This window comes from Trachurus trachurus, assembly GCF_905171665.1.
Source record: "Trachurus trachurus genome assembly, chromosome: 17".
NCBI lineage: Eukaryota > Metazoa > Chordata > Actinopteri > Carangiformes > Carangidae > Trachurus > Trachurus trachurus.
In genome coordinates, this window is record NC_139900.1 from 3,689,006 (window position 1) to 3,714,624 (window position 25,619).

Below are 25,619 nucleotides of genomic sequence, written 5' to 3' on the forward strand. Positions count from 1 at the left end.
GCGTGATTTGCGCCGGCGTCAGTGCGGTTACTGCGAATCACGCGAGATTTGGACGGACCAGGAAGAGGAGCTTCGAGAAGCTTCCGCTACAAACAAGCTTAAAATATAGACTTATTTAATTTTTTTCGGGACAATTACGCAATTTGGGGCTTCAGCACAAGACGGACATTACATACGAGCATCATGGAGGTATTTGGATGTTTTTTTGTGTGTGTTTTTTTACGAAGAGCTCTGGTGTCCCTTTGCAACCGTTGCATTGAAATGCACTGCTACGCCAAGACCCCCTGTAACTCAGAGAAGGGACGGTGGACTCAGAAAATTCTTCCAGCCCTTAGTCAACATGAGGGTGAGTAGATAATGAGTGAAATATCATTCTAGGGTGAACTATCCCTTTAAGTAAAATACCTCTGTCTTTTTCTCTGAAAGTACACAGGAAGTTCTCATTTGACTTTACACAAACAGCAGAGTGTGTAGATTCATGAAACTTTTAAGCTGCCTGTTATCCTGATCCCAGAAAAAGCCAGAATTATGTAAAGTTGAAGATTTTGACCTCATCTTTATGTATTTAATTATTTTTGTACATTTTCAGTTTTCTGCTGATCCCTGCACCATTTCCTCCTATGAATGAATTAACACCTGTGGGTGTTAACGGTTTTAACATGAGGGCGTTAACGGCTATAACGGCTGAAACTGCAACTCTGTCTCAGAACACCCACCTTATTACTGTGCACTTGTGCTCTTTTTGTTCAAGTGTTGCCCACTTGTCACTTATTTTCATCACAATTTTTCTTTCTTATATACGTGATACAACAGCAGAGCTGTGGTCTGGTCTCCAGACAGCCAGTCCCGAATAACATTAAACCTCTCTCTCTGGGTTTAAATAAATTTATAATTGTCTAGAATAGAGTTTTGTTTTTCTTTTTTTAAAAGCCCACAAGTTTAGTTCGTTTTGATTTTTTAATCTCATCATCTAGTTTGTTCCACTGTTTGACACCAGTGACTGAGATAGAAAAGGATTTTAGCCTAGTTCTCACTCTCCTCTGCCTAAATAACATATTTCCTCTCAGATTGTGTGTCACATCTCTGTCTATGAAAAAACCTTGAAAGTTATGCGGAAGGTCTCTGTTTGCGGCCCTGCACATACTGTAATCTGCAGAGTTTTGTAGTTAATTAAGTCGAGTAGTTTGAGGATTTTTGCATTGATGAACAACTGGTTTGTGTGTGCTCTGTACTGTGCATAGTGTCGAATTCTTGTATTGAGATGAACAAGGGGGTGCATGACACTTTTGTACGTGTTTCCCTACACTTCTGCACAGTATTGCAAATCTGTTGATACTAATGCTGAATATATTATATGGAGTGACTTCCGATTTAATCATTTTTGAGCTTTCCACAGTACAGACACACTCCTGGCCAACTTGTTTTGTAAGTGTTTTATGTGTGGTCTTAACATCTCATCGATAATTACTCCTAAGACTTTGTTCTCACCAACTCTTTCAATATTTACCCCATTCACCTGTATATTTATACTCTTATTGTAACCTTTTTTAGTTTTCGCCAGGTTTAGTGATAGTTTATTTATGTTAAACCACACGTGTAGGTTAGACATTTCATTACTAACTGTCTCAGCTCAGCCCTGATCACTCTCCACAGATCGGTATGCAAGTGTTCCATGGATTGTGGATGGAAAAAAAGTTCTGTGTGTAGTGTGGTAACACTAGCGCACCGCTTTTCAATGGAAAAACAAACAAACACTCAAGCACCACCGCAGCCGAATAAGCAGCAATTAAACAAAAGTAAAAAACTCAGCTGGTATAGACAGCTTTACGTCGTGCACAACAACAGCAACCAACCAACCAGGATCAAAAAACAGAAACTGTTACCGAAACTGTGAGTGACAGGACTGCGATGGTGACGAGGCCTGTGTGTCGTTTTACTCTCTAATTGTTTAACAGACAGTAGCAAAGCAACAGTATTTTCTTTTTCACTTAGTGTTTGCTACCAAACCAAACTGATTTACGGCTTGTTGTTTGTAAACCTGCTGTTCTGTGAACTGATTTCTGGTCATGAGCGTCTGTCTGTGAATTAAGATTGTTGCAAAGCATTTCCCTCCTCCTGTGATTTTAGTTATGAGGGGAAAAATATGAATGACGTCATCAGTGACTAGTCGACATCGACTTGACTTTCATAATGTTAGTCGACTTTAAAAAATCAAAAGTCATGGATAGCTTTCACACTGTTTGTCAAAACAGAAAACCTCATGTTCAAAGCCGAACCTAAAGGCTAAAAGTGAACAGCAGTTCACAATGAAGTTTGAAACAAATGTATGAACTGTATTTTGCATGCTTTTGAAAATCAGTTGATTGACTGCTCATCTCTGCACCAATTTCTCCTATGGATGAATCAACACTTAGGGCGTTACTTCCTCAGACAGGATATAATAGCTGAAACTGCAATTCTGCCTCAGAAGAACACAAATCTTTTTACTGTGCACTTGTGCTCTTTTTGTTCAAGTGTTGCAGGCACCAGTTCTGCTGTAACCCATTTTTCAATAGTTTTAACACTTTTTCAAAACTCTTCTTCACACAGTTACCACATCAGCCTGTGTGGGTTGTACAATTACAGTTTTTTCCAATTGCTAACCCACTAAATGACATGCATAGCATAGCATCTCGTCTGTCAGGATGTCCGAAAAACTCTCTAAAGAGTCTCCAGCTGGTCCAGACACACGTTTCACTGAAAGGTCAAAGGTCAAGGAGTTACTGACGCTACTGTCCTGTCGCCGGCTGGTTTCAAGTTTTATTTTGAAAGCAGGAAAAAGTCCAAATCTACGACAAGGTGCTGATCTGATACTGCACCAGCACCTGAACGAGACCTGAGACCACAATAAGACGTTCAGGCCTAAGACAGATCCACCAGTTTCTCCAACTAGTCCTAAAGAGCTTAAAACATCAGACATCAGAGTTGTAATCGTTGTTGTGCTCACTAACCCTAACCCACTTCCACCAGCACTGGGAGATCTTCAGAGATTTTAACATTTAAAAAGTTGAGATGCCCAAAGACAATTTCAGTATTTAGGAACAGCTTCATCTGGTGTTGGTTTCATGCTCCTGATGAAACTTAAACATGATGCATTCAATGTCTTACAAAAGTGTGGGACAAGACCTGAAGGCCTGTGCATATTCTCATTTGTCTAGGTCATAGTATCTCAAAGGAGGTTAAATCAAAAGCAACTGGACTGAGTTATTTGTCTGGGAAGACGTTTCACCTTCATCCAAGAGGCTTCATCAGTTCATGTAGCATTTGACCAGGCTGGGACTGGTCCAACTATCCGGTGTGGAGACCCAGGTATATAACCTGTGGGACAAGACAGTGATCATCTTTGAGCTTGTCTGGTGTTTATGTGTGGCAGCGTTACAGCGCCACACACAGGCCTGGTGGATGTACTACAGCATTTAGAGCCGTTTTCAGTGGATCCATGTGGACGTAGATATTTCTTTAAACAATGCTGGTGGTGTTTACGCATTTTTGTGTGGATAAGGCTTTTGTCTCCTAGTGCTTTAGATTTTGTAAAAATGAAAGAATGTGACTCTCGTGCACAGCGTTGCTGATGGTACCAGAGATGACGGTGTCAGCGGTGGGTGATGTCCTGCATGTGTGGTTTGACAGACTTCCTCACACATCCTTCATCAATATGACAAAGCCGGTGTTGTGCGGAAAATAGACTCCTTGCCGAAAAATGACTGACCCGACGGGAACGCACATCGGCGATTATGCATTTTCCTCTAAAACAACTCTGTCTCGTAACGTTCCGTTATTATTTTATAGCGTGGTGAATGTGCAGGTCACAACTTGTCCCACTCTCAAGTGAAAATACATTTAAATAATGCACATCTCTCACAGTAATCTGTTTAAACATTCACACTGAAACACAATAAAATGAATGTGTTATAGTATTTCAATACCCTCTTCTCATATAATACTGTTAAGTTGACTACCTTTAAAAAATCTTTTATCCCCAACCGTCATATGGACATGCAGTGCTGCACGTAGCCTCGCTGTAACTTAGAGAAGGCACGGAGGACTCTGAAACTTCTCCCAGCCCTTAGTCCACATGAGGGTGAGTAGATAATTAGTGTAATTTCAATTTTGGGTGAACTATCCCTTTAACCTGTTTTTTATTCACTGGGTTACACCATACAGAGTGTGGACTTCACCACTGTTCCACTCAATCAATAATCAATTTTTTGATCAATATAGATTGATGTTTCTCTGTGGAAAATAACTGCAGCATCATGATCAGTATGGGTGGAGAAAATGCAGCTAGTTTACTTTCACTTTCAGGTTTGGTGTGAGTGTGTGTGTGCAGACTGCAGCTTCATAAAGCAGCAGCAGAGAAAACAGAGACAGTTCCTGCTCCCTCGCTGATCAATGGTGAGTACCTGAGTCAATGTGATGTTGATGGTTTCATGTTAATAATATGATGCTCCTGAAGTCTTGTTTATTGATCAAATGATGAAATGTTGTTGAACACAGATTCATTAGTGTCAGGGGACGAGTTCAGACTCTTCTCCATCAATGTCTTGTAAAAATGAATGTCGTTTTCATGTGTTTTTTCTCTCTCTCTTGATTTAAAAAGTGAAGAGTACAGAACAAGAGGGGTTTGTATTTGAGCTTAGATTGACAATGGGGGCTGATTACTTGATGCAGTATTCAGCATTTTCCAATTTGTTTAAAGAGAATAAAATAACAAACTAAACAGATTAATCTAAAATGCACAACTATTGGTGGGCCCTCTGTCTGTGGTCACAGACTTGAGCAGCTGCAGTCAGAGATAAGTCAGTAGAGCCAAGTCCAGATGGCAAAGGGCAAGGGAGGGGTTCACCCGGACAGGTCACCTCTTTATCACAAGGGGGATTGGAGAACCCAAAGAGGGAGAACATGCAAACTAATTTAATTAATTTTTTACTTGGGTGTTTATGACCTGTGGGAAAGGAGTCATATACTGATTGTTAGCAGGTTGATCCGCTTTCAAAAAACCTGCATCAACCTTCAGTGGGAAAGTGGCATAATTCTTCTCTCTGGATTCAGAGAGGCTACAACTTGAGCCTCATTCTGTCAGCATAATAGTATACTGTTGAACTGTCTCTTCTAAAGACAGGACAATGGAAGGTGAATCTGGAGAGACGATGGAGGTGGCAGCTCTTGGGCGGCCTTTCAGCCTCGGGATGTTGTACGACTGCCGCAAAGACTCACTGATACCTGGTAAGAATTAACATGTGAAGATACTGTCTGTATCACAACTAAAACTCAAAAGCCTTTTATGACTGGTTTTGGGGAAAACTTTGGGGATCTTATTCTGTACAAGGCTTTTTGCTCTGTATTGACAGAAAATGTGAGACCACTGGACAGTGTCCATGTTTTAAAGCAATACTAACCTCAGTTTTGGTTAAGAACTTTCACTTTTGGTTGAGTTTGGCGGCGCCAGTGGACCAAAGCGGTAGTGTTTTGCCTGAAGGAAGACCCCATTTCCCATGAGCACCGGCACGTAGCATCGTAAACATGCTGATCTCCTGGTCGCGTGCAACTACTCGGTGCTGACCTGTTGATCTGCCTGTTTAGTGATTTTACAATCAGTATCTCCTCGTTCATGGTGTCAACGGGGTGAAATGGTGTCTGAAAACCTCTGACCTGTTGACTTCTGGCCTCAGCCCACTACAACGTTTTCAAGGTGTAGTGCGAGAAATATGATTCATTGTAAACACGGTGTATTTTATTCTGAAAATTAACTGGGTGTTTTGTTTTGTATTTTGTGCACAATTTCCTGTCCCGTGCGAGCTGCTCTGTGCTGAATTTATGCGCCGTGCTCCAGCTGGTCATGGCTGCTGGATGCCAGAGCTGTGACACAGCGGAGCAGCAGCCGGTGGAAGCTCACACACTGACCAGAATAGAAACGTATCGGCTGCAGCCGTTCCACATCCAGTGGGATTTGCCCGTTACTCTCCCTCTTTGGTTTTTTAGTCTCCTCAGACAAAACTTTTAATTTCTTTGGTTTTCTTGCTGCTTCTGCCATGATAGCGGTAATCCCACATAGGTATTTGCATTGACTTCCATCTTTTTAACGAAAGAGGAAAGGAGGAAGTGACGTCTGCCGTAAAGCAGTCAGCACATTTGTAGTTTTTTGTGTGCAGGGGTTCCTACTAGGGCTGTCAGAATGAACTTCGCTATTCGAATACAATTTGAATGTTAGTCAAAATGAGAACATTCGAAGGTGGAAACTAACGTTCGAACATTTGCCTTCCGTAACGAGGCAAATTAACGTAGTGCGTCGCGACGTTCGGAGTAGTATGATAAAACAAAATGCAGTTGTTGCTGTGCACAAGGTAAAGCTGCAGCTTCAAATATACGATTACGATACGTACGATATACGTTTTTTTAATTGCCTGTTCATTCGGCTGCCACGGTGCGCGTATGTGTCCCCACACTACACGCACACCTTTTTTTTTTTTTCTAATCGATAGATCCGCGGACCACTTGTGTGCCGATCACGGATCAGCTGTGATCTGTTGCACCACTACTCTGTGCCCTAACCCCGCAGCCCCTGCGAGGAGATGGGGGGGGGGGGGGGGGGGGGCATCTCAAGCCAAATCAACTATCCTTTTTTTTTTTCTATCCTTTGTTTCACACTTCAAGAGATTTTTGGTTAAGTAACCATGGACAGCTCCTATGCAGGATTGTTCTGCGTTCTGCTGTGTCGTTGTCGCCACCGTCATCGCTGCCCCCCCCCCTCCCCCCTCTATAATGAGGAAAAAAAAAAACACATTAAAAATTCGAATGTTAGTCGAATATTTAACATAAGATGGGTTAGAAATTCGAACCTGATTTGGGGGGAAGATTGACAGCCCTAGTTCCTACCATCCACCTGGAAGCTGTTTAGTGCCAGTGAAGGCGATACAGACCCTCAGGCCATGACAGAGGTGTCATTCAACCTGTTGTAAGTCGATGTACCATCACAAAAGTTATGAAAATATTATATGAAGGTTGAAAAGTTACTTAGTGTTGGTTTAAGTCATTATTCAAAATCAAAGCTGCTGCACTTTTTTTTCTCAAATCTACAGTATTTCACAAAAGTGAGTACACCCCTCACATTTTTGTAAATATTCTATTATATCTTTTTCATGGGACAACACTGAAGATATGACACTTTGATACAATGTAAAGTAGTTGGTGTACAGCTTGTATAATGGTGTAAATTTGCTGTTCTGTCAAAATAACTCAACACACAGCCATTAATGTCTGACAGCTGGCAACAAAAGTGAGTACACCCCTAAGTGAAATGTCCAAATTGTGCCCAGAGTGTCAATATTTTGTGTGGCTACCATTTTTTTCCAGCACTGTCTTAACTGTCTTGGGCATGGAGTTCACTAGAGCTCTTCCACTACCTCCATGATGACATCACAGAGCTGGTGGAGGTTAGACACCTCATCTTCCATTTGAGGATGTCCCACAGATGTTCAGTAAGATTTAGGTCTGGAGACATGTACTTGGACCGTCCATCACCTTTACCCTCAGTGTCTTTAGCAAAGCTTCCTTTCATCACAGGAACACCAAAATTTGTCACAGGATGGGGAAAAGAGCCCTCTAGCGTAAACAGTGAAAAAAGAAAACTCATTTTTGGCACTAAATGACTTGTAGCTAAAGGTGTTTTAAATGCATGATTAAAAAAAACAACACAATAGCAGTGGCGGCTGGTGAAAAATATTCTAGGTGGGGCTGTTCGTCCCTGAAGTTTTTGGTGACCATCTTGATAAAAGATCCCCAAACCCATTTTTAGGGATTCAACATTAATTATTTATTTGCCTTAATAAATCAGCAGTTTGACAGATAATGACAATGAACAAACAGTAGTCTTTCACTGGTGGCACACAGTGGACGTGAAATATATTAGCAAATACTCTTAATACAAAAATATTGTTATTAAAAGGCATGTGTATTATGTAACCTACAACAGTGATTAATGTTAACTATAGACAAAGTGTGACAGGAACACTATAGGAGGAGCATAACGTGATTAAGTTTGGTCTGACCTTGCTGATGTGAGATTTTAACTGCTGCATTATCAGGTTTGATGACGAGTCCAGAGCGATAGATATAACAGAGTGGCGACAACCTTTGATGTCGCCGCCAGCGCGGTCACGTGGTTCATGTAGCTCCCAATAGTTCCAAACGAGGCTGCCGCTGTCATGTTCTGCTATGGGACAGACAGCACTGAGCTTGCTTTTGGACGGTAAATATTAAAAAATAAACCCTACAAAGGTATATTTACAACTGATACTGAATTACTGTATGTACATCAATGTCAGTTTTCAAACAAAAGGCAAAATCTTCTTGCTTCAAGGATTTATTTGTCACTCTAAAGTGAAGATTAGCCTGCCCTACAGTAAAAATGGCATAATAAGAGGAGTAAAGCAATATATTAAGTGGGAATATATACATTTAAGCATCAAAGATGTTCAATCAAACCCACACAGTTTGAAACAACGTTCAAAACACACACAGCCAGTATCACAACTAAACATAAAGCCCGTTAGCTTAATGCTAACGTATAATGCAAAACCTCATAGACGGGCTAACAGAAATTAGCATCGATATCGCCATTTCGCGGCAACCAAGCCATAGCAGTAAAGCTGCCAAAACCTGGCTTTAGCGCTGTCAACAAGTCACAGTTTTAATATTTTTTTCATGCAAGAAAGTCACCGTTTAATCCAAAGTCTGTGGTCAGTTCATAACGTTTGTTAGGGACTTGCACCGATGTTTGTTCTGGGAGAAGTGCAGAGTCTGCGTGAGCCCCGACCGGGAACCAGGGGCAGCGGCTGTCCGCAGCAGCAGCAGCCGCTCTACTGAGCTGATCTGCCGGCGGGCCGACCGTCCTCCTCCCGGAGGAGGAAACGAGCCAAGTAACGTATCCGCATGCTTTTAGAGGTTGACTGCTGGCTGGTTAAATTATTTTAAAGAGATTAATGTTGGTCTTATTGATGAAAATTAACAACTGTGGATGTGGTATTAGTTTGTTTGAATGAAAAGTGAGCAGGGCTGCTTCTGGGCTACGGACTGAAATCACCACAGTTACGTAAATAAATAAATGTTTTTCAATGAACCGATCAGTCTAATAATTTTTATTTTGTTAAGTCAACATGGTTACTGTACTTGGGAACGATTATTACCACTTTATAACTTAAAATTGGTTGGTATTTCATCAACGTAGCTCAGTAGTTTCTTGCTGTGCAGCCATAGAAACAGACGTGGTCCAGCGCCGCGGGAGGAATGTTTGGAACTATTGAGGGCTCCATGACCCGGAAGTCGGCCCGCCATTTTTTACAACGGAGTCCTATGGGAGTGTCGCCACTCTGTTATATCTATCGCTCTGGACGAGTCTAACTGTGAACGTACTGGTCACACCTGTAAACATATTGAACAGTGCTGCAGCCTGATGCTCCGCATCACAGACGTCCTGTCACAGCCTGGGTGAGTAGTTTCCCCTGGTGTCACTCAGGAATAACAGTGTCCAGTCCAGTGTCCCAGAAGCTGGATGAACTAATAAAAACGCTCTCGGACGAGCTGTGAACGCACCGCGGACGAACCAACAGCATGTAAGTTAGTCCAAAAGTTCGCTCCGAGCATCAAGAGAGGGCAGTCTCTGACGTGCCGGTTAACGGTGCTCCGGTCCTCCGGTGCTCCTCTCACACACTACGCGGCCTCCTGTCGCATCATAGCAGCCTCCCGCCACAGGCCCACAGAGTTTTATCCACCTGTTGTTGTATTTCCTCACCGTGAAACTGTGTTTTTCATCCAGCTGTGGAGCTCTGCTGCTAGTCCTGCCTAGCTTGGCTAACGTTAGCTGACAGCACCGTTCATGTGTCCCCTGAGAGTTCATGTTTTGTAATCCGTTTAGATAAATAGGTCTCTAACTCCAGTAACAGTCCGTGTGGTATCTGTCCTCACTGTTTAAAAAAAAAAGGAAATTATACGGGAAACAGAATTTGAAACTGATGAAAACTGCGTAGCCATCCTGCTACCGAGGACAGCTCCTCGGTTAATTTCCCCCTCGATTTCTGGTTGCCACGGGAGACCAAAATGTTTGGTTTGGGGCGATATTTTCTGCGCCCCAAAGGCATAAAATCCAACGACGCTGATTGGCTAAATTACCTGTTGCTCCGTGTATTTTTTACTTAGCAACAGTCACTGATTGGCTGAGCCGGTACACTGCTCGGGCGACTTCTCCAGCGCCCCAGACAGAGACAGTAAATTAACCTGTAGGCAAATTAGCCTCTAAATAAGGGTTTAATTTTATATACAGCTCGATTTTAAGAATTCCTATCACATTCACAGGTACAATAAGAAAAAAATATTAATTTTAAATTATTATTTTGGAAAAAAAATAAATAATTAAAATTCACTTTTCATCAGGGGGGGCGGCGCCCGAGCGCCCTCTATTGACCAGCCGCCACTGCACAATAGTAGTGTCAACATTTTATAAAAGCAGTTAGCAGCTGATTTTGTCTTGTGGGACTTCACCTGATAATCTGTCAGGAGGAAACTGGCGTGTATTAAAGAGATTACTGAAGACCTGTAGTCATAGAGTGAGAGAGTGAATCACTTGTAGAGGGTTAACATTTAACCTGTGAAGGATTTCATGAATGACCGAGGAGTCTGTCATTATTTCAGAAAGAATCATTTTGGGAAAACAACTCGTATATTCTATGTTCTCTGATAACCTACCATCTCATTTCTACAACTCAACTATTTTGCTCCTTTGTGCAGCTTTACTTAGAATTGACCCAAACTCCATAAATTGGCAACATTAGAGATGGTTAGACCAGCAGAAAGCTCTACAGATACACAGATTACTGGGTAATACAAATAAATATTACAATACATGGCTGTTAAACTCTCCTGAAACCAACTCGTGTAACTCTACAGCTTGAGTTACATAAATTGGTTGGTTTTTGGCCAGTTTGGCTGCTTTGTTGAAAAAACATTCATCAGGTGATTTAATTTCAATTTTGGATTTGGATTTAATTAAGGATTTAGAATCTGCCTAAAGTTTCATTGTTCACCTCTTTGGTGGAAGAGAATAACTTGTGAAATAAGTACGAGTTGACTGTAATGTAACAACCGTTTTCTCTATCACACTACCTCTCATATATCACATTAAAGCAGAAGTAAGCGATCCGGTGTTTTTGGCTAACTTCTTGTCAGCCGATGGAGTTAGCAGTCCCCGCCCTCGTCATGGATCTATTGGTCCTCGTCCCTACGTCACCACATTCACGCGCATCCCTTGGCTGCACACACAGAGAGGACTGCCCCTTTATGCCGTTCTCTCTCCTCATTGGATAAAGGTTGTAGGATACAAGGAAAGTTTTCTCCTCGGCTTACAGCAGAGCAGTGACTGACAGACCCGTGTTTCAGACCAAACACTCTATGTAAGTGATTGCCGTCGGAAGATATAACTATTTATCTCATTGAGTGCCAACCACGTAATTTCTCGTTTTTCGTTCCCATGCGTTGAGTGCCAAAAACGTAATTTTACGTTTTTTGCTTTTTTTTTTAAATTATGAAAATAGACTTTAAAGGAGCATTAACGCAAATCCAAATTCTTAATTCGGCCACCAGATGGAGCCAGTGGCGGAGCATATCAGATATAAACAAGTGGGCAGCTGTCAGAGAGAGAGCAGCCTCGTTTGGTGATAAGAAAAACAAGTCCCCTCCCTTCCCCTCCTCCCTCACCAAGCTGAATGAACGTGCAATTGGGGAAAGGAAAACCAGACCACAGTGGGACGACTCCTCAGTCCATGAGTTTCATGTCTCAGACCGGATCATGCAGCTGCAGACACACACACACACGTCTGTGTGATCACGTCTGGAGAGAAGCAGCCTCTCGCGGTTAATGTGCTGTTAAAATCATTTTGCGTTAACGCGTTAATAACGCCGAGAGGACAGCTGAAGAAAGACACAGGGACGTGGAGAGAAGTGTTCTACCGAGCGAGTCAGTGACTGTAAGCCGCCTAACACTGCTACATTACAATTTACTATTGCATTTTTCCGATTCGGAGGTCAGATTTGCGAGTTCCGAGTGCAATCGAACGCAGCAAGCGCCGGGCCGGCTTGTATCATAACAAAGACAAATTCTGCATTTGCCTCACGGACACTACACTGTTGGCTATTTTTTTTGTAGGTTTAGTTATGGCTCCCCCCAACCTATCTTTTGCATATTTCAGCTTATTTTATGCTATTACTGCTGTATTTGCGTCAATGCTCCTTTAACACACCTTTATGTGTAAATTTGGGGACTCTACGACGAGCAGAACTGAAGTAGATGACGATCAAAAACTCATGACAGCTCATGATCTGGAAGTTTTTATAATGACTCGGCTTTTGCAAACGGAGTTCTGCATGTGGATGCAGCGCAGCTGCTCCGCTCTCACCCGCGAGGCTGCAGCAGCTCGGAGCCGAACAGGAAGCTCTCAGCCGACAGTCCCGCCCGGTCTTCATCTGGAGCAACACCGTGTCCTCCCCAAAGTCCTCCCGCGGTAAAATGTGATGGTCTCTGGGCCAAAGCAGGCCGCCGGCACCACCGACCGGTACCACAGAAGGACCGGGACCACCGGTGGGACAGGTGTTCCCGACCTGCTTTTGGCCGAGAGACCATCACATTCCGCTGCAAGAGGCTGTGACACGGCACGGTGCGTCTGTGTCATTGTTGTTTAGTGGCGTTTCACCTTTCAAATGAGCCACAGTATGTGTTGGTGGCAATAATATAGAATGCGCTGTGGCTCTACAAAAATCGTCAAAAAGGTCTAAATTGCTGGTACACTTGACTAAAACTTTGCAAAGGAGCGCGGTACTCAATGAGTTAAGACTTATATTAACACAAACATTCCGCTTACTTCTGCTTTAATTTAACATTTCTCTGTCTAAACCTTAATGTCGCCATAAAAGACAACAAAAAACGTATTCTTTTCTTTTCTTACAGGAATGACACTGTGGGACCGTGATGTCCTGGAAAAAGATGCAAGAGAAAAAACAAAACCTTACAGTGACTTTGAAATTGTTGCATCTGAATCAATTGAGGATAAATCTTCCTCTCTTAATGTTGAAGCTTCTCTGAAAGCAAGTTTCCTGTGTGGACTGGTTAAGGTTGATGGATCTGCCAAATACCTGAATGATAGCAAGGATTCCAGAAACCAGGCCAGAGTAACAATGAAATATGAGACAACCACAACGTTCCAGCAGCTGTCCATGAATCATCTAGGAAGTGGCAATGTGAAGCATCCATATGTTTTAGATAAAGGAATAGCCACACATATAGTCACAGGGATTCTTTATGGGGCACAAGCTTTTTTTGTCTTTGACCGTGAGGTGTCAGAAAACGAAAACCATCAAGACATTCAGGGAAACTTGAAAGTGATGATTGAGAAGATCCCATGCATTTCTATAGATGGTGAAGGTTCACTGAAGATGGACGACAAGGACAAAGCAAATGTTGACAAATTCTCCTGCAGATTCTATGGAGACTTTTCTCTTGAGAAACCTCCAACATCCTTTGAGGATGCAGTAAAAGTCTATCAAAGTCTCCCACAGTTGTTGGGACCCAATAAAGAAAATGCTGTACCAGTGAAGGTCTGGCTGATTCCACTGACAGTTTTAGACTCTACTGCTGCTAAACTTGTCCGTCAGATCAGTATAGAATTAGTTCAGGAAGCTCAGAGCGTCCTAGAGGACTTCAATGAGCTGGAAATGAGGTGCAACGATGCAGTGAGAACAACAACTGTACAACAGTTCCCACAGATTGGGAAAAAACTTAAAGGTTTCAAACTAAAGTGCTCATGGTTCAAACTGGAATTTCAACAAAACTTGGCAAAGACACTTCCTTCAATCAGAGGAGGAGGTGAAGAGGAGGTCGTGCTCATAGAGATCCTGAAGAAGATACACTCTTCTCCTTTCAACAGCGAAAGCCTGAATGAGTGGGTGGACTGGAAAGAGACTGAAATCTACACCTTGATGTCTTTTACCAACATGATGAAGAACACAAAGGTCGTCCAGTCTCAAAGTCATCTGCACAAAGAAATCCTAAGTGTGGATCATGCTGTGTGTTTTGTCTTCACCTCACTGGGAAGTCATGAACCGTTCCTCTCAGCTTTATCAACCTACTTAAGAGGAAAACGCAAAGCAGACGATGCTCAACATCCACAAACTGGTGATGTGGAGAAGGAACAGTGGTTTGCCTCAAAAGAAGTAGCAGGTGAAATGAGGCATAAAGCAAAGCTGTTCATTGACTTTGCAGAGGCCAACAAGGAGAACGAGAACATAACGTTCCTGACAGTCGGTTTGACAAGTGAGACAAAGAAAGGTTCAAGCATCTACCTTTATAAAGACGGCTTCTCTGTCACTGAGAACTTTGAACCTCCTTCAAAGCCTGAAACTGTGACAGTGAGTGACAGAAACCACAACAGTGTGACTCTGAAGGTTTCTCCACCCAGGTTTGGAGCAGAGGACATCAGCTCCTACTCTGTAGAGTACCGTGTCAGTGGAGAGGATGGATGGAAGCAGCAGACAGCAGCAGAGGCTGGAGAAGTCACAGTGAGTGATCTGAGTCCTGACACAGAGTATAAGTATGTGTTCAGATGCAGAGCAGTGACCTCAGTAGGTGTTGGACCAGTCCTTGAAGTCACTGGTTCCACTAAAACTTTGCCTTGCAGCCCTCCAGGAAAACCCCAAGTTGAATCAGACTCCAGAGATATATCAGTCAAATGGCAGAAACCTGCTGAGCTTGGACAAGATGTGCAGGTGTTGAGCTACATGGTGGAGTACGCCCAAACACACAGCGAGGGGAAAGAAGAAGATCTCCAATGGAAACAACTGGTGTCGAGGGCTGAGGAGGCGATCATTTCAGGACTTCAGTCAGAGACTGGATATGCAGTCAGGGTCACAGCTGATTGTGGAGCAGCTGGCAGAAGCAAGGAAAGCATCACTGTTCAGGTCTGCACAACAAAACCCAAACCTCTCATAGAAGAACTCAAACGTACAAGTAAAAGGATAAAATCTGAATCCCCCTCAGTTTACAAACTGCCTCTGACAGAAGAAAGAATCAACATTCCTGGATGCCGGAGGTATAAGTTTGGCCCAGAAAGCTCAAGGAGAAATCGCACTGTGATTCTTCTTGGAGCAACTGGTGCTAGTATATCAACTCTGATCAATGGGATGATCAATTACATTCTAGGTGTTGAATGGAAGGATTCTTATCGGTTTAAGTTGATAGATGAGAATCAGTCAAAGTCACAAGCTGAAAGTCAGACCTCTGAAGTCACAGCGTATAAAATCAACCATCAGAATGGTTTTAACATCGACTACTCTCTGACCATCGTTGACACACCAGGCTTTGGAGACACAAGAGGCATAGAGAGAGACAAGATGATCGTAGAGCAGCTACGTAATCTCTTCTCCTCTGAACAGGGTGTCAGTGAGATTGATGCTGTGTGTTTCGTAGCTCAGGCTGCTTTAGTACGACTCACACCAACACAGAAATATGTGTTTGATTCAGTTCTCTCAATCTTTGGAAAAGATGTGGCAGAAAATATCAGAGTTCTGGTGACATTTGCAGATGGCCAACGTCCACCAGTTCTAGAGGCGATCAATGCTTCAGGTGTCTCATGTCCTAAAACAGAAGATGGACTGCCAGAACACTTCAAGTTCAACAATTCAGCTTTGTTTGCTCACAACAAGTCGTCTGCAGCAGAGAGCAGCAGTGAGGATGATGATGATGAAGACGGAGGTTTTGATAAGATGTTTTGGAAAATGGGGACAAAAAGCATGAAGAGGTTTTTTGTTGCTTTGAATCAAATAAAGACCAAAAGTTTAACGATGACACAGGAAGTCCTCAGAGAAAGAAAGCAGCTTGAGAATTCAGTTGAGAATTTGCAGAAGCAGGTTAAACTCGGATTAGCAAAGCTAGAGGAGATAAAAGAGACAAGTGAACAACTGAAAGAGCACGAGGCAGAGATCAGCAGAAATACGAACTTTGTGATTGAAATCACTGTCACAAAACCTTTTCAAGGGGACATTTCTGGTACTGGAGATTATCTCACCAACTGTCAGCAGTGTCATTTTACCTGCCATTATCCTTGTGGTATTTCAAATGATGACGATAAGAAAGGCTGTATGGCAATGGATGAAAATGGATATTGTACTGAGTGTCCAAAAAAATGTTACTGGAATGTACATTTTAATCAGAAGTACACATGGGAGTACAGGGAGGTAAAAGAAAAGACAACAGTGACAGAGCTTCAGGAAAAATACCTTAAAGCCACAGAGGCTAAGATGCCTGTGCAGGCACTGATTGAAAGGCTGAGGAAGGAATATGATCTTGTGCAGGATGAGGTGGTGAAGTTGATGGAAAAATCAGGCCAGTGTCTCAACAGACTTAAAGAGATAGCACTGAGGCCAGATCCTCTCTCCACTCCAGAGTACATCGACATGCTGATTAAAGGAGAGAAATCTGAGGCCAAAGCAGGCTGGAAGAGACGAGTTGAGTCCCTGATGGACATGAGAAAACAACATGAGTTCATGGCTAAAGTAGAGAGAGGAGAGAACCTGCTCTAGAGTTCATCTACTGACCTCAGTGATCAAATCGAGGCCAAACACAGAAAAAGAAGTTAAATGACAACACAGACAAAACTGACACCAACACTGGGGCGGCGTTTAGCTCACTGGGTAGAGCTGCCGCCCCATGTTGAGGCTCAGTCCTCGGTGCATGCGGCCCCGGTTCGAGTCCCTTTCCTGCGTGTCATTCCCCCACTCTCTGCCTCCCCATTTCCTGTCTCTCTCTCGACTGCACTATCAATTAAAGGCAATAAAAGACCCATAATATACTTTAAAAAAAAAAAACTGACACCAACACTGACATCAGTGAAAACCAGGACAAGGACTCTGATACCAAACAAGACCAAAACTGATGCAGACCAACAAGACAGAGACTGAACACAGTTGTAATGCAGATCCAGAGCTCGTTCAAACCAGAAGCCACGAAAAGACCGAGACTGATCGTAACAGAAGTGACACTTAAATTCATTCTAACCCAGACAAGATTAATCAACTATAGCATGATGGCAAAATGCCACTTTGTTGGATGATGATGTTTGTTGTTATTGTTACTATTGCTTTTCTAATTAATTTCTAAGTAACTGTATAATCAGTTAATTACTAATACAGTGAAATAAACACAGATGCTGTCGTATCCAGCTAATCAATATTCAATTTAAATCAAATAACTGACAGGAAGGTGATAGTGATTATAACATTATTATTTAGTTAATAAATTATTTATAGTGCAACAGAGCAGAACAAAGAATGAAAAACAGCTTTTCACAAGAAGCCATGACTCACAGGAGTAAATCATAGTAACGATGTACAGATGATATAAAGGCAAAGTTTAATATTTGCTCTTTTTTGTTAGTTTGTGTGGTTTAGAGATCAGTATAATCTTGATTTGATGTTTCTCTACTGTCTTATTGTTTGCAAAAAATGTTTTAATCATACTTATAATATACAGACAGGAAGGTGTGAGTGATGATGAAATTATCATTAAGTTGAAAAAAATATATAGTACAACTGTGCAGAGCAAAGAATGAAAAACATATTTTTCATAGTAACGCTGTACAGATGATATAAAAGCAAAGTTTAATATCTGCTCTCTTTCTTTGGTTTGAAGTGGTTTAAAGTTTAGTTTAATCTCGATTTGATGTTTCTTTTTTGTCCATGTTGTTTGCAAGATGTGTATCATGCTTTCTCAACTGCAAATAAAATAAAATTAAATACATTACGGACTAAGCAGAAATAAAACAACCTGAATCTGATCCTGAATCCTGTGGTTTCATTATTCAATTTCATTATTGATCACAGTTTTCAGTGTTTTTCTTTTCCTCATGAGTCAGTTTTCATCCTCGTCCTCACCAGTGTTAGATCTGAGTCGATCCTACAGGCTGATGTTCACACAGCTGGAATCTACATCAATGCAGAGACATTTTTTTTATTGAACAATAGATTCACAAACAAGATTTTAATTTGCCTGTTTTTCTTCAGCTTTCATCAACTTTTTAACTGATGGGATTCAGCAAATATTTATAAGTGGTCACATATCCACTGCCAACTTGTTTTTATTTCAGACGTTTGGGGGGTTGAAGGTTTTACTATTTAAATATTTTGCAGATGTGAATAGAAACACCTTGTATTTTGTGTGAGCAGATTAATTAAAGCGTCCTGACAGCTCTGCAGCGTCAAACAGTAACGACTTCTTAAGAGTAGACTGGCTAACACTGGCTCACTCACAGTTTGTTTTACTGTTGATTAGTGTTGCAAGGTCCCTGTCAAATAGACCAATAAATAATAGAAATAAATGGAGCAGTGAAGGAGATGAAAATGTAAAGTGAAACAGTGTTTTCTGGATTTGATTTTCTTTATTTTTGGCGTCTTCACGTCACAGTGAGTGAAACTACAGTCGACAACTGAAACCAATGAAACAGAAACTGGTACAGTGATGTACAGAAATATAAACATATAGTATCATATTGTACATGTCATATACACAGTGAGGTTCATTATTGTTTTTTGACCTAAACATCAGAGCAGCCGCTAAAACAAACTAAACTCAACAAACATGTTGGACATTTACAGTCTGTGGTGATGAACGGTGTCGAACACTGGAACAAACATCCGTCAGTGTTGAGCTGCCACATCTTCAACAACACAATAAAACACACCGACACACGTTTCACTGAAAGGTCAAAGGTCAAGGAGTTACTGACGCTACTGTCCTGTCGCCGGTTGGTTTCAAGTTTTATTATGAAAGCAGGAAACATGACGAGTCCAGAACTACGACAAGGTGCTGAACTTCGGCCCGGCGGCGGCTCGTTGTGGGCGTGTCCTGAGGCCTCGTCATCGCCAACAGAAACGTGAACAAACACAAAGAGTGAAATCTGAAACTTCCTCCTTCATCAGGCTCGTTTACTGGACGGACTTCCTGCCGACTTGTCAAAATAAAAGACACTTCACACGTGACGTCATGTTTGTGATGAGGAACATCTGCACAGCTGATGTTCGGGCTCCGAGGCCTGTGATTGGTCCAGGTCAGTGGTGGGACATCTGTCATCACCATCACCACTGCAACGATGTGACAAGGTTGGTGTCATGACAACAGCACCAGGTAACAGCTGTCAATCAGCTTCTGTCGTCATGTGACAGGAAAGGAGACGAGCTAAACACCAGGCGGAGCTCTTCCAGCTTCCTCCATAATCAATGAGATGATGAAGACCTTCTGAGACTCACATCATCAATAAAGTAGATTTTCCTCAAGAATCAGTCACATGTTTTCTTCAGTCCATGTTCCAGGATCTGATCTGACAGTTTCCTGGTGAAAAGTCCAGAGTTTGATGTTCAGAGCAGAGCAACACGAGTCAGTCTCAATCTGTTCAGCTTCCTCAACAATAAAACAGCCTTTTCACTTTTACTATAATTTCCTTTCACCCTTTACACCAACATTTTGTTTGTGCTGAGTTGATAAAGAGTAGATCACACACTCTGTCTCCTCAGTCTGAATCCAGAGCTGATTCAAACTGGTTGTGACTCTTTTTGTCTGACGACAGAGACAGACACAGGAAGATAATCAGGATGATTTTCTGTGTGCTGTGAAGGAATTCACTGTGGGAAAGTGGCGCCACCTGCAGCTCAAATCTGATACTGCACCAGCACCTTTATGGATGAACGAGACCCGAGACCACAATAAGACTTTCAGGCCTAAGACAGATCCACCAGTTTCTCCAACTAGTCCTAAAGAGCTTAAAACATCAGACATCAGAGTTTTAATCTTTGTTGTGCTCACTAACCCTAGCCCACTTCCACCAGCACTGGGAGATCTTCAGAGATTTTAACATTTAAAAAGTTGAGATGCCCAAAGACAATTTCAGTATTTAGGAACAGCTTGATCTGGTGTTGGTTTCACGCTGATGAAACTTAAACATGATGCATTCAATGTCCTGCAAAAGTGGGGGACAAGACCTGAAGGCCTGTGCATATTCTCATTTGTCCAGGTCATAGTATCTCAAAGGAGGTTAAATCGAAAGCAACTGGACTTAGTTATTTGTCTAGGAAGACGTTTCACCTCTCATCCAAGAGGCTTCATCAGTTCATGTAGCATCTGACCAGGCTGGGACTGGTCCAACTATCTGGTGTGGAGACCCAGGTATATAACCTGTGGGACAAGACAGTGATCATCTTTGAGCTTGTCTGGTGTTTATGTGTGGCAGCGTTACAGCGCCACACACAGGCCTGGTGGATGTACTACAGCATTTAGAGCCGTTTTCAGTGGATCCATGTGGACGTAGATATTTCTTTAAACGATGCTGGTGGTGTTTACGCATTTTTGTGTGGATAAGGCTTTTGTCTCTGCTAGTGCTTTAGATTTTGTAAAAATGAAAGAATGTGACTCTCGTGCACAGCGTTGCTGATGGTACCAGAGATGACGGTGTCAGCGGTGGGTGATGTCCTGCATGTGTGGTTTGACAGACTTCCTCACACATCCTTCATCAATGTGACAAAGCCGGTGTTGTGCGGAAAATAGACTCCTTGCCGAAAAATGACTGACCCGGGAACGCACATCGGCGATTATGCATTTACCCATGCATTTTCCTCTAAAACAACTCTGTCTCGTAACGTTCCGTTATTATTTTATAGCGTGGTGAATGTGCAGGTCACAACTTGTCCCACTCTCAAGTGAAAATACATTTAAATAATGCACATCTTTCACAGTAATCTGTTTAAACATTCACACTGAAACACAATAAAATGAATGTGTTATAGTATTTCAATACCCTTGTAACGCCGCATTATGTAATAATGACGCATTATGTAATAATGTAATAAATCTTCACGTCATTATGTAATAACGCCGCATTTTGTAATAATCTGCCGCATTTTGTAATAAAAATCTTGAACGCAATATGTAATAAACTTTGCCGCATTTTGTAATAAGTTGTTACATTTTGCATCACTTATTACATATTGCGGGTGTTACACTTTTTTATGAAAAAAATGTAATAATTTGGTGCATTATGTAATAAACCACCAAAATGGATGTCTTAATTAGAAAAAAAAGACATTAGGACCATCAGAATAACACTGACTTTAAGCATACCAGCATGCATGAATCATAAATATGAATTTACGGTCAAATCTAACTATCTATCTATCTATCCCACTGACCAGGTTGAGCACCCTGGGTGCTCCCTGAGGGGCACGCCACCAGATGCGCTTTTCTCCGTGCCGCTCGGCAGGCGCCTCGGCCCCTCAGATGTGTGTGTGTGTGTGGGTATGTGTATCATGTGTAGCCCGTATGTGTGTGTCGCCTGTGTGAATGTGTGTGTTAAATCTCGCTCGCGCTCTGTTAAGATGAATAAACAAATCGCTGCAGAGCACGAGCCTGGCACAGAGGTGCGCGCTCTGAAAAAAGCGTCAAATAATCCAGCCCTCTCCCTCACGTATTTTACCCGGGCGGCGATGCACCATTCTTGGGGAGCGCTCTGGCAGGGCCCCCTCTCTGGTTCTCCGGGCCTGGAGCTTCTGGGACTGGTTCTCGTTTTACAGCTGCTGCTTGCAAATGATGATAATTTTTCAGTAGTAATGTAAATGGATCAGCTGGGCAAATTTTGATAAAATGTTAAATCTGGTGAAAATCAGAGGCAAAATCACTTCCAGCATCATCAGCCCGATTAAATCCCACATAATGACGTGAAGATTTATTACATTATTACATAATGCGTCATTATTACATAATGCGGCGTTACAACCCTCTTCTCATATAATACTGTTAAGTTGACTACCTTTAAAAAATCTTTTATCCCCAACCGTCATATGGACATGCAGTGCTGCACGGAGCCCCGCTGTAACTCAGAGAAGCCACGGAGGACTCTGAAACTTCTCCCAGCCCTTAGTCCACATGAGGGTGAGTAGATAATTAGTGTAATTTCAATTTTGGGTGAACTATCCCTTTAACCTGTTTTTTATTCACTGGGTTACACCATACAGAGTATGGACTTCACCACTGTTCCACTCAATCAATAATCCATTTTTTGATCAATATAGATTGATGTTTCTCTGTGGAAAATAACTGCAGCATCATGATCAGTATGGGTGGAGAAAATGCAGCTAGTTTACTTTCACTTTCAGGTTTGGTGTGTGTGTGTGTGTGTGTGTAGACTGCAGCTTCATAAAGCAGCAACAGAGAAAACAGAGCCAGTTCCTGCTCCCTCGCTGATCAATGGTGAGTACCTGAGTCAATGTGATGTTGATGGTTTCATGTTAATAATATGATGCTCCTGAAGTCTTGTTTATTGATCAAATGATGAAATGTTGTTGAACACAGATTCATTAGTGTCAGGGGACGAGTTCAGACTCTTCTCCATCAATGTCTTGTAAAAATGAACGTCGTTTTCATGTGTTTTTTTTCTCTCTCTTGATTTAAAAAGTGAAGAGTACAGAACAAGAGGGGTTTGTATTTGAGCTTAGATTGACAATGGGGGCTGATTACTTGATGCAGTATTCAGCATTTTCCAATTTGTTTAAAGAGAATAAAATAACAAACTAAACAGATTAATCTAAAATGCACAACTATTGGTGGGTCCTCTGTCTGTGGTCACAGACTGGAGCAGCTGCAGTCAGTGATAAGACAGTAGAGCCAAGCCCAGATGGCAAAGAGCAAGGGAGGGGTTCACCCGGACAGGTCACCTCTTTATCACAAGGGGGATTGGAGAGCCCAAAGAGGGAGAACATGCAAACTAATTTAATTAATTTTTTACTTGGGTGTTTATGACCTGTGGGAAAGGAGTCATATACTGATTGTTAGCAGGTTGATCCGCTTTCAAAAAACCTGCATCAACCTTCAGTGGGAAAGTGGCATAATTCTTCTCTCTGGATTCAGAGAGGCTACAACTTGAGCCTCATTCTGTCAGCATATAAAGTATCTGTTGAACGGTCTCTTCTAAAGACAGGACAATGGAAGGTGAATCTGGAGAGACGATGGAGGTGGCAGCTCTTGGGCGGCCTTTCAGCCTCGGGATGTTGTACGACTGCCGCAAAGACTCACTGATACCTGGTAAGAATTAACATGTGAAGATAATGTCTGCATCACAACTAAAACTTAAAAGTCTTTCATGACTGGTTTTGGGGAAAACAGCATTTAGTTCTGCTGACCCAATTGATTGAACTTTATACAAAAGGACCTGAAACTGTCTGATTTTATTCTGTACAAGGCTTTTTGCTCTATATTGACAGAAAATGTGAGACCACTGGACAGTGTCCACGTTTTAAAGCAATACTAACCTCAGTTTTGGTTGAGTTTGGCGGCGCCAGTGGACCAAAGCGGTAGTGTTTTGCCTGAAGGAAGACCCCATTTCCCATGAGCACCGGCACGTAGCATCGTAAACATGCTGATCTCCAGTCGCGTGCAACAACTCGGTGCTGACCTGTTGATCTGCCTGTTTAGTGATTTTACAATCAGTATCTCCTCGTTCATGGTGTCGACGGGGTGAAATGGTGTCTGATAACCTCTGACCTGTTGACTTCTGGCCTCAGCCCACTACAACGTTTTCAAGGTGTAGTGCAAGAAATATGATTTGTTGTAAACACGGTGTATTTTATTCTGAAAATTAACCGGATGTTTTGTTTTGTATTTTGTACACAATTTCCTGTCCCGCGCGAGCTGCTCTGTGCTGAATTCATGCACCGTGCTCCAGCTGGTCATGGCTGCTGGGATGCCAGAGCTGTGACACAGCGGAGCAGCAGCCGGTGGAAGCTCACACACTGACCAGAATAGAAACGTATCGGCTGCAGCTGTTCCACATCCAGTGGAATTTTCCCATTAGTCTCCCTCTTTGGTTTTTTAGTCTCCACAGACAAAACTTTTAATTTCTTGGGTTTTCTTGCTGCTTCTGCCATGACAGCGGTAATCCCACATAGGTATTTGCATTGACTTCCATCTTTTTAACGAAAGAGGAAAGGATGAAGTGACGTCTGTCGTAAAGCAGTCAGCTGTAGCTTTTTGTGTGCAGGGGTTCCTACCATCCACCTGGAAGCTGTTTAGTGCCAGTGAAGGCGATACAGACCCTCAGGCCATGACAGAGGTGTCATTCAACCTGTTGTAAGTCGATGTACCATCACAAAAGTTCTGAAAATACTATATGAAGGTTGAAAAGTTACTTAGTGTTGGTTTAAGTCATTATTCAGAATCAAAGCTGCTGCACTTTTTTCTCAAATCTACAGTATTTCACAAAGGTGAGTACACCCCTCACATTTTTGTAAATATTCTATTATATCTTTTTCATGGGACAACACTGAAGATATGACACTTTGATACAATGTAAAGTAGTCAGCATACAGCTTGTATAACAGTGTAAATTTGCTGTTCTGTCAAAATAACTCAACACACAGCCATTAATGTCTGAACCGCTGGCAACAAAAGTGAGTACACCCGTGAAATGTCCAAATTGTGCCCAAAGTGTCAATTTTTTGTATGGCTACCATTTTTTCCAGCACTGCCTTAACTGTATTGGGCATGGAGTTCACTAGAGCTTCACAGGTTGCCACTGGAAACCTCTTCCACTCCTCCAAGATGACATCATGGAGCTGGTGGAGGTTAGACACCTTGCGCTCCTCTACCTTCAATTTCAGGATGTCCCACAGATGCTCAGTAGGGTTTACGTCTGGAGACATGCTTGGACAGTCCATCACCTTTACCCTCAGTGTCTTTAGCAAAGCTTCCTTTCATCACAGGAACACCATCACAGGATGGGGAAAAGTGCCCTCTAGCGTAAACAGTGAAAAAAGAAAACTTGTTTTTGGCACTAAATGACTTGTAGCTGAAGGTGTTTAAATGCATGATAAAAAACAACAACACAATAGTAGTGTCAACATTTTATAAAAGCAGTTAGCAGCTGATTTTGTCTTGTGGGACTTCACCTGATAATCTGTCAGGAGGAAACTGGCGTGTATTAAAGAGATTACTGAAGACCTGTAGTCATAGAGTGAGAGAGTGAATCACTTGTAGAGGGTTAACATTTAACCTGTGAAGGATTTCATGAATGACCGAGGAGTCTGTCATTATTTCAGAAAGAATCATTTTGGGAAAACAACTCGTATATTCTATGTTCTCTGATAACCTACCATCTCATTTCTACAACTCAACTATTTTGCTCCTTTGTGCAGCTTTACTTAGAATTGACCCAAACTCCATAAATTGGCAACATTAGAGATGGTTAGACCAGCAGAAAGCTCTACAGATACACAGATTACTGGGTAATAAAAATAAATATTACAATACATGGCTGTTAAACTCTCCTGAAACCAACTCGTGTAACTCTACAGCTTGAGTTACATAAATTGGTTGGTTTTTGGCCAGTTTGGCTGCTTTGTTGAAAAAACATTCATCAGGTGATTTAATTTCAATTTTGGATTTGGATTTAATTAAGGATTTAGAATCTGCCTAAAGTTTCATTGTTCACCTCTTTGGTGGAAGA

The 25,619-nt window shown here is 42.1% G+C and overlaps 1 protein-coding gene across 1 annotated transcript; it reads left to right on the plus strand.

The window, feature by feature from the left end:
• Nucleotides 1-5,179: 5,179 nt before the first annotated feature.
• Nucleotides 5,180-16,659, plus strand: LOC311000065 (verrucotoxin subunit beta-like; the record flags this gene model as incomplete). Its single annotated transcript, XM_083990700.1, has 3 exons — nucleotides 5,180-5,265; nucleotides 13,034-15,832; nucleotides 16,523-16,659. The coding sequence occupies exons 1-3, from the start codon at nucleotides 5,190-5,192 to the stop codon at nucleotides 16,657-16,659; spliced, it is 3,012 nt and encodes a 1,003-aa protein (XP_083846826.1). The 5' UTR covers nucleotides 5,180-5,189.
• Nucleotides 16,660-25,619: the final 8,960 nt, after the last annotated feature.